Source organism: Mustela putorius, unplaced genomic scaffold (assembly GCF_011764305.1).
Source record: "Mustela putorius furo isolate JIRA1106 unplaced genomic scaffold, ASM1176430v1.1 tig00000145_pilon_pilon_pilon, whole genome shotgun sequence".
Classification (NCBI taxonomy): domain Eukaryota; kingdom Metazoa; phylum Chordata; class Mammalia; order Carnivora; family Mustelidae; genus Mustela; species Mustela putorius.
Window position 1 is genome coordinate 29,138,952 of NW_025421294.1, and position 9,203 is coordinate 29,148,154.

Consider the following 9,203-nt stretch of genomic DNA (forward strand, 5'->3'; position numbering starts at 1 on the left):
TGCTTTTTAGAAGTTGGACACTGTTGTCAGTTGGGTTGCTCTATACCATATAAAAGCAGATCCCTGGCTTCCGCTGATCTGAAAGATATTGTCCCTTATACTATTACAGTAAGATGAGAAACTTGTAATTTACTTGAATCATGCTTCCTAGCATCTGCCCTGTCATCCAAATGTGCTGACTGAAGTAACACCATTCTGTGGGCGGTAGTACATTATCTATATATTATTACTCCTCCATTATTTTTATATTGTGTCTGTCTGCAATTATCTGTAGTTGTGTCTGTTTGCAGTTATCCCTGGGAAGAAGACATTTTTCTAAAATGCTAACTGAAGGAGGAACAGGAAATTGGTGGGAAACACTGATTAGCCCTTTTCATTATAGTCTGTAGTCACTAGTCACTTTGCCTATGTTCGTTCTATGGCTACTTGCGCGTGCGCGCGCGCGTGTGTGTGCGTGTGTGTGTATGTATGTATGTGAGAATTATTTCCCCAAATCCTAGTTGCATAAATTGAAACAAGCTGGAACTTTTTTTTTTTTTTTTAAAGATTGTAGTTATTTATTTGACAGACACAGATCACCAGTAGGCAGAGAGGCAGGCAGAGAGAGAGAGAGGAGGAAGCAGGCTCCCCGCCGAGCAGAGAGCCCGATGCGGGGCTCGATCCCAGGACCCTGGGATCATGACCCAAGCCGAAGGCAGAGGCTTTAACCCACTGAGCCACCCAGGCGCCCCCAAGCTGGAACTTTTAAAAATTGAGCTTTTTAGAAGGGAGAGAGGACCAACATCAAGTAGCAACGGTGTCAGAAACCAAATTAAATTCTTTCATTAATATTACTCCTTATCATCTAGATTGGATATAGATGATTCTGTATGTGTCATGCCATCATTTAAAAGAAATTAAACTAGTTTTTAATGTAATATGCATATAACCAAATTTTACGGTGCATTTTGACATAAAATGAAAATTAAATTGTTAGTGTCTTTTTCCTAACTTCTGATCCTCACCCAAACACAATTAATGGATTGTTTCTTCTTACAGAATTTTTAAATATATAAGATAAAAAGTATAAATTGATTTATTTTCTATGTATCATGGTGCTACTTGCCTTTTAATATATCATAAATGTTCATATAAGTACATACTGATTTATCTCATTACTTTAAACAGTTGTATAGCATTTCATTATATAGTAGAATTTAAATTATTTTCAGGTTTTGTGCTATTATAAATCAATGCTGGAATGAATATAAATCTTTGAAGTTAGTAGGATAAATTTTTAGAAGTAGAATTTTTGGGTAAAGGACATGTGTATTAAATTTTTGATGGATATTATTTGTTATTGTGATAGGTAATACTAAAGGTTGTCCAAAAAGTATCAGAATAAATTCTCACAGTCAGCAGGAAGCACACTCTTACTACTGCTGGCTATTGCCAAACTTTCATCTTTCTCAAGCAACTAGCTGAAAAAATAAGTGATTTTATTCAGATTTATTCTATATGAATAACTCTACAATAAAGATGTATTTTTAAGAAGCTTCCATTACCAAAAAAAGAAGCAGCAGCAGCCCCTATTACTTCTTCTCAGTCCTTTTTTAAAAAAAAAGATTTTATTTATTTGTTTATTTGTTTATTTATTTATGAGAGAGAACGCGCAAAAGAGTAAAAGGGTAGGGTGGAGGAAGAGGGAGAGAATCTCAAGTAGTCTCCACTTGCCCTGAGTGCAGAGCCCTGGGTGCAGGGCTCTTTCTCATGACCCTGAAATCATGACCAGATCCAAAACCAAGAGTTCGTTGGATGCTTTACTGACTGAGCCCTCAGGGACCCCCCAAGTACTTCTATAAAAACATTTGTATCCAAGACAGTATGGGTGGACACAATTACTCTATTATTAGACTTTATTGTATTTCTTAAGATACTGTGCCTTGCCCCGATGCCTGGTCCATTAGCAGATCAGTGAGATGCTTTCCTACATCCATGACTTAGTTACTAATAGGGTTTCAATGGCTTTCTTTTTAAAAAAATCTTTTGTTCTGGTTTCTATATACTGAAGCATTTCTACTTTGTGTTATCATTAATTCTCTTTTTACCCTTTTCGTATTGGCCAGAGCAGCCTAGGTTCTTGACTGCTGAGATGTGGTATGTAACAGTTATCCTGTAAGACACATGTATTGGTTACAGAAACCCTAAACTGAGATTTTTGTTTTCTTTATTTCAGGATTGAATCCAGTGATCTTCCTCTTCTGGCTGCTGTAGCAAGCACTCACTCTCCATATGTTGCTCAGATACTTCTTTAATATAAAGGTTGTCAGAATTAACTCTGGTAGAAAGTTAAACAGAAACTAAGGAAGTAGATGCAACATTCATTTATGGCAGTTTTTTTTTTCCCCAGTTAGACTTCGATCTGAATGAGTCAAGTGCCTGGGTATCCTATGTTGCAGTATACATTGTGTGATCATTGGATTGCTTTTTTCTTTTGGCTGGACTTTTGGGTGGTGGTATACTTTTAAGCAAGTGAAACTAAAATAGCATAAATAATTTTGAGGGAAAGCATTTGAAAAAGCCAAAGTGTAGAAATTTCTAAATGAGTAATAACATTAAGGAATTTCATATGATCACTCCCGTGTTGCCACACTCATAAACAGCAGTGGATGTTTGATGATTCTGTGGCTCAGAAATAATCATTTCACTACTTTAATTCCTTATTTCTAAGGTATGGATAGATTACAAAAGCTTATTTGTTCTTTTGTTTTTCAATTCAAAGTAGCTAATTTTGGGGTATTTCTCAGAGTATTTTAAACAGCCTGTTAGTTATAATAAATCCAGAATAATGAGTGTAAATGTGTGTATGTTATCCATCCAAGTGTACATACGTATCTATTTTTTAAAACAAAGGTAGAAATACAAGATTGATTGGTAAACATGCCCTTTTTTAAAATAATATTTTCAGCTAGTATCAATTGTAAATAATGTTTAAATGTTACTCTCTGGTGAATTTTCTGTTCACACACCCTAAAATGTAACTAAAACTGATCTTTTTTTAAGGCTGAGGAATGTATATTCCCCAAATAAGAATACTACTTTATACCATTTGTTTTGTTTATAAGTATAAGCTAATTCTTATAAATGTTAATATTTACATATTTGCATCTAATTTAATAAATGAAAATTAGGATTAAAAATTATACCAAAGCATTGGGAAAAATAATACTGTTTTCTTTAAAAGTGCTCAGGTAGCCAAGGCTTTTGCTTTCAGTATCAGCCCCTTTTGAACCCACAGGAACTGAATATTTGTTTCACTGCTTCATAATATTCAGTTTACACTAATAGAGCTTATTATAAATTTTTAAAATTATTTCTTTCTTCTAAGAGCTCCCCTTCCAAAATCTAATTTTTTTCAAATATTTTCACTTGTCAGTTATTAGTGTTTTTGTATATATTGTTGAGTGTTGCTTATGAGAAAGGCTAATATGGAACCAAACTCTTGTAAGTAATGTAAATAGAAAGATGGGTAGATAAAGTTTTCAATATGCTCTACTACCTCAGTTTACTTGAATACTACGTTAAAGTTTATTCTTTACTTATCTGATCAAAGATACTTTTAATGCTAGACGTGAAATTGGTTTCTGCTTTCATGGACTATTTTCATCATAATTAATTGATTAGCTGAAAAAAAAAACCCTTGCTTATTCTCTTACTAAGTATAATTACTGTATAATACATTCATTCTTGCTGTTTGAATTTTCAGTAATTAAGGAAAATTTCTGTGGTTTGTTTAGTCTTTGGCCTTGAATTTATAGTGTTGGGTCACATTTTGCCTTGTTCTTTATATATTCAAGAAATCTCCAACTAGACAAGAAATGGTTGTTTTGATCGAGTCTAAACCTGAAATTGTGCCTGCAATCACTTTTGCTCCTACATCCTATCAGCTGGTCCCAGCTAGTACCTGAGTCTCCCATGGATGACTTGCTGCCAAAGAGTATTTATGGATCTGTTTTCTTTGGCTTAATATTCTTATTCCATTAATTATTGAAATTCTTCCCTCTTTTATTGTTTGGAATTCTATAAATCAGTCTCTTTGGCAGAATTCAGAATATAGACAGATTCATAGGTGGGCCATTGTACATTATTTTTTTATTGTAGTTCAGAATGACATGTAACTATCAAACTATTCGAAGTCCTGTTTGAATCTCTAATTATCATCTAGGAAATCTAGTCTTCAATAAATGGATGGCCCATCCTACTGTTCCTTTTAAAACTAAGCTTTGGGGGTGCCTGGGTGGTTCAGTCGGTTAAGCGTCTGCCTTTGACTCAGGTCATGATCCCAGTGTCCTGGGATCGAGTCCTGCGTTGGGCTCCCTGCTTAGCAGGGAGCCTGCTTCTCCCTATCCCACTCGCCCTGCTTGTGCTCTCTCTCTGTCAAATAAATTAATAAAATCTTAAAAACAAAACAAAACAAAACTAAGCTTTGCAGGGCACCTGGGTGGTTCAGTCAGTTAAGTGTCTGCCTTCAGCTCTGGTCATGATCCCAGGGACCTACCTGCTTCTATCCTCCTTACACGTGCTCTCTCTTGCTTTCTCTCTCTCTCAAGTAAATAAAATCTTCAAAAAAAGAAAATAAAACTAAGCTTTGCTCAGAAGGAAGAGGCCTATAGTTTCTTATAGAATCATTAATCCTTATAGGATTCCTGAGTTTTATAATTCCTATCCCTCTAATTTCTACTACCTTCATCATAGTCTTGTTTTTCCTTACACAAAGCCCAAGGAATGAGCTGCTACTTCTTTAAAGTGTGATCATTATGATGAATGTGAAGAGTTTGGGCCTGTTCAAAATAATTTTTTTGGCTTTCTATGGTACAGACAGATATGTGTTACATATTTTAAAAAACCTGTTTATTTCAACAGGAAAAAAAAAACTGTTGCAACAGGAAATGAAAAAGGGATCTTTTACATTATAGATTTGAAACTAATTTTTCCTTGTATATAAACTAATTGGTTTGATTTGAAATATTCCTGGCTTTTATTAATATGTCTTAATATTGAGTTTGAAAATGTTAAGTGCAATAAACATACTAGCACAGATTTTGTTTTGTTGCAGTTGGCATACACTGGGGATGATCATTAAAAAAAAAAAACAATTTTACACAATGCCTACTTCTGGTGGATGTCTTATGAGATTGTTCTGCTTTCTCTAAGTTATTTAGATGGTGGGATATGTAAATGTACATACTTGTTCCTTGTTCTGTATACATTTCTCAAATGTACACCTGTATTATAAATAACCTCCCAGTTCTAGGGGAAATTTGTGCAATAAAACACACGTCAGTTTGATGGATGATGTTGGTCTTTATTTCATGTGTAAATAAGGCATATGTAATATGGACTCTGGTGTCTACTAATTTGTATAGTTTTCACAAGTGTGGCAGTTGTAGATATGTGACCTTGTTCATAATGTCCTTCTTTAATCCCATATTTCTTTAATGTTTAGTAGAATCAACATTCTGAGGTGGTGTGTGAATCAAGTGATATAATGAACGTCAAAAATTTATCACAATGCATGGGATACCCCATGTGCTTAGTAATTCTTGTCTGCTGCTATTACTGGGTAATCTGTCCAGCCTCCCCACTGTAGACTCTAGCTGTTGTGGGGAGAATTTAACATTATATTCTGATGAATGAAAATATAGTCATAAAAAATATACTGGTATAGTGTTCCATTTGTCCTGTGCCTTATGATGACAAATAGAAAATTTCAACTGCTTTTTTGAAAACAAACTAAAAATGTTTAAAATCTAGAAGAAGCCATGTAAACTGGTTAAGAACATTGTATTCTATGCAAATTACCATTGACTTTACAATTAAACCAAAATACTTGGTTTGGGTTCTAATCCTGCTTTGTTCACTGAGTTGCATGTGATTCTGAGCAAGTCTGTCCTCTTCATCTTCATTATAGGGTAAGTAAGCTCTTTCATCAGTCCAGAGTGCCAGGTCTGCAGCAGTGATTCATTCCTGAAGAGGTTTTTGAAATGCTACCTATGTCACTCAGGCCAGTTGGTTTGGGCAGACTTAGGTCAGGAGATAGAGTTAGACCAGTGGCTTTTTGTAGTGCCTGTTTTCACATCATTTTATGTATATATGTGTGTGTGTGTGTGTATCACTCTTATATTTGACTAAAGAAAATAAGTGCACTATTTTATTTTTTTAAAAGATTTTATTTATTTATTAGAGAGAGAGAGTGACCACGAGAAGGGGGAGGGTCAGAGGGAGCAGACTCCCCGCCGAGCAGGGAGCCCGATGCGGGACATGATCCTGAGCTGAAGGCAGTAGCTTAACCCACTGAGCCACCCAGGCACCCCAAGTGCACTCTTTTAAAGCAGAGAGGAAATATCAAGTATTTGGGAAGACTCCATCAGATATTTTAAAGGTTTATAACTGGGTACCTGTGTCGGTAAGTGCCGTTCCTGAATACAAATTTAGAGAAATATTGGAAAATTTCTGAGAAGCAGAGAGAAATGATTTTGGTAATAAGAATCTGTAACACGGGTGCCTGGGTGGCTCAGTGGGTTAATAAGCATGTGCCTTCGGCTCAGGTCATGATCCCAAGATCCTGGGATCAAGCCTCGTATCAGGCTCTTTGCTCAGCGGGGAGCCTGCTTCCCTTCCTCTCTCTCTGCCTGCCTCTCTGCCTACTTGTGATCTCTGTCTGTCAAATAAGTAATAAATAAAATTTTAAAAAAAAATCTGTAACAGAATTTAATCTGAGATCTTCCTGTCTTTCCATGAGCGTCCGTTTTCTCAGACCAGAATGGTTTCCAACTGTATGTGGTGAAAAATGTATTAGAAAAGATAATCTGGTATTTGTTTTTGCTAGTGTAGAACAGAGAGTAGGATGGCATATGGGACCAAACCCAAGGTGAAGGTACAAGGGGAGCTGAGGAACTGTAGCTTTGAGTGGGAAGGACTTAGATAAAAAGGCGGAGGTTAAAGAGTGTAGTGCTTCTTATCCTTGTTTTGGAGTGCAGACCATGGACTTGGTGTTGTTTGTTCTAGGTTAAACCTTGGAACATCCCTAAAATAAATAAATAAATAAATAAAGGAAATATAAGAAGTCCAAAAGAGATTTTTAAAGAATATGTGAAATTCCCATTCATTATATCAAGAGAACTTTGGTGGTATTAGAGCATATGCTCAGCTTCCACTAACCCCCACTGTGTAGTCTGTTATTTGGTCCCTTGTAATTCCTTTAGAAGGGACTTCAGTCAAAATGTGAGCCTAGACCAATCCCTTCATTCAATTGCAGACAGATCTCTGGGTTAACACTGATTAGACCTCCCACAGATAAATCTGTATTTACTCTTAAGGAGAGTACTAAGTTGAAGAGGCTTGAGGTCCCTTGTTTTCCAAGTGACTGTCTAAATACAGGTCTCTGTATTCACTTCAGTGCTCATCTATTCAGATTCTTGTAAAGGCAACTTACCTAAATTGTCTCAGAGGGACTCACGTTGTTGAAATGTGTAAATATAAGGGAGATATTTTCTCCAGAAACTGAGGCCGCTCTTATGTCACACAATTCGTCCAGCAATCACAAGTCAGTATCCTCCATTGTGTGAAGAGGCTTGGAATTAAGTTGGGCCAGATTAGTTCAGAACCGTAGTTTAAAGTAGTTTTTAAACCTTGTCACAAACTAGCAACACCTAGGTAGGTGTGCTTGGGTGGCTCAGTCCTTAAGAATCTGCTGTTCGGCTCAGGTCCTGATCCCAGGGTCCTAGGATCCAGCCAGGCATTGGGCTCACTGCTGGGCTGGAAGCCTGCTTCTCTCCCTCCCACTTCCACTGCTCGTGTTCCCTCTCTCTCTGTCAAATAAAATATAAAACAAAACAAAACACGTAGGTAGCTTTTGAGAAATACTAATTGCTAGACCCCACTCTCAGGTTCTGACTTAATGACCATAATTGATGTGGATTTGGGCCAAAACATGCCTTTTCCCCCCCCTTAAGTAGTGACTGCATTTCCCAGCATATTCCAGATCTCAAGTCTTTACTTCATTCCAGGTACTATTAAAACCAGTGCTCTTTACTCCCATATTTCTGTTGGTTCACTCTTTTTTGGTAAGATAGCCATTCTGATTATGTCTGCCTAATTAGTATTTGGTTTTGCATAAAACATTTGCTTAGCCAGGCCTCTTTCTTTGCCATTAGAGAACAATCAAGTGCCCCCTCCCTTTTTAAACAGCAAAATCCCTTCTTAATTACTTAGTCCTTAGATACTTCCATTTGTTCATTCACCAAGTACTCATTGAGCACCTGTTACATGCTGGGCATAAGTTGGTGCCAGCTATATGCAGTAAATAACACAAACCTTCTGTATTCCCCACTGGTGGGGGAGATAGACGAAAATATGGTGTCAGGTTGTGGTAAGAGTGATGAAGAAAAGGTATGGTAAAGAGTCAAGCCTTTTTTTTTTTTTTATTAATTTTTAAGATTTAACCATGTTTTGTTTTTCCCAGAATTTAATAAACTGCTTGCATTCAGAACCATTATTTTTCCTTTCGGGTACCAGGTAGTACTGGTGAATAATATCCTAGAGGTTGCCTTTTCTCTGAAAATAGCCATTAGAGTTTTCACTGTCTGTTCACTTTTTTCAACATAGCAGAGCACAAAATAAAATGGTAAGGACAAGAAAGATTTTGAACATGTGCTTAAGTTTAGGTTGTGTGTAGTTACCATGGACATTATTTTTACTACTGCTGTCTTATGATAGAGCTAATAGTTATTTTTATGTAATTTTTTTCATGAAACATGAATATACAGAAAAATATACACTAATGTAACCATAACTTTGGTCAAGAAACAAATTCTAGTAACCTAGAATTAGGTTACTATCCTGATCCTTGTGCCCTATCCTGATCATAATACTCTTCCTTAACATTTTTCTAACTACAACCTGATTTTTGTGAACATCACCTCCCTTTTTCTTTATAATTTTATCTGTCCTCTGCATCACAAAGTGGTACAATTTAATTTTGCTTGTATTTGAGCCCTGTGTTATAATTCTGCTTCATATTTTGTTTTGCTTTTTTCCCTCTCAACATTATGGTGGAGGTTCAGCCACTGAATCCAATAGTTTATTCATCCACTGAATGAATATACCATAATATTCTGTTACGGATGGACATTGGTGTTATTTTTAGTTCTTGGCTAATATGA

The 9,203-nt window shown here is 36.1% G+C and overlaps 1 protein-coding gene across 3 annotated transcripts in view; it reads left to right on the forward strand.

The window, feature by feature from the left end:
• FNIP1 (folliculin interacting protein 1) overlaps positions 1-5,332 on the forward strand; it is a 155,333-nt gene extending 150,001 nt beyond the window's left edge. For all 3 annotated transcript variants that reach the window (XM_045075544.1, XM_045075546.1, XM_045075545.1), the window contains one exon: positions 2,216-5,332. In XM_045075544.1, the coding sequence (XP_044931479.1) occupies positions 2,216-2,294 (79 nt within the window). In that variant the 3' untranslated portion in view covers positions 2,295-5,332. The remainder of the gene's footprint in view (positions 1-2,215) is intronic.
• Positions 5,333-9,203: the final 3,871 nt, after the last annotated feature.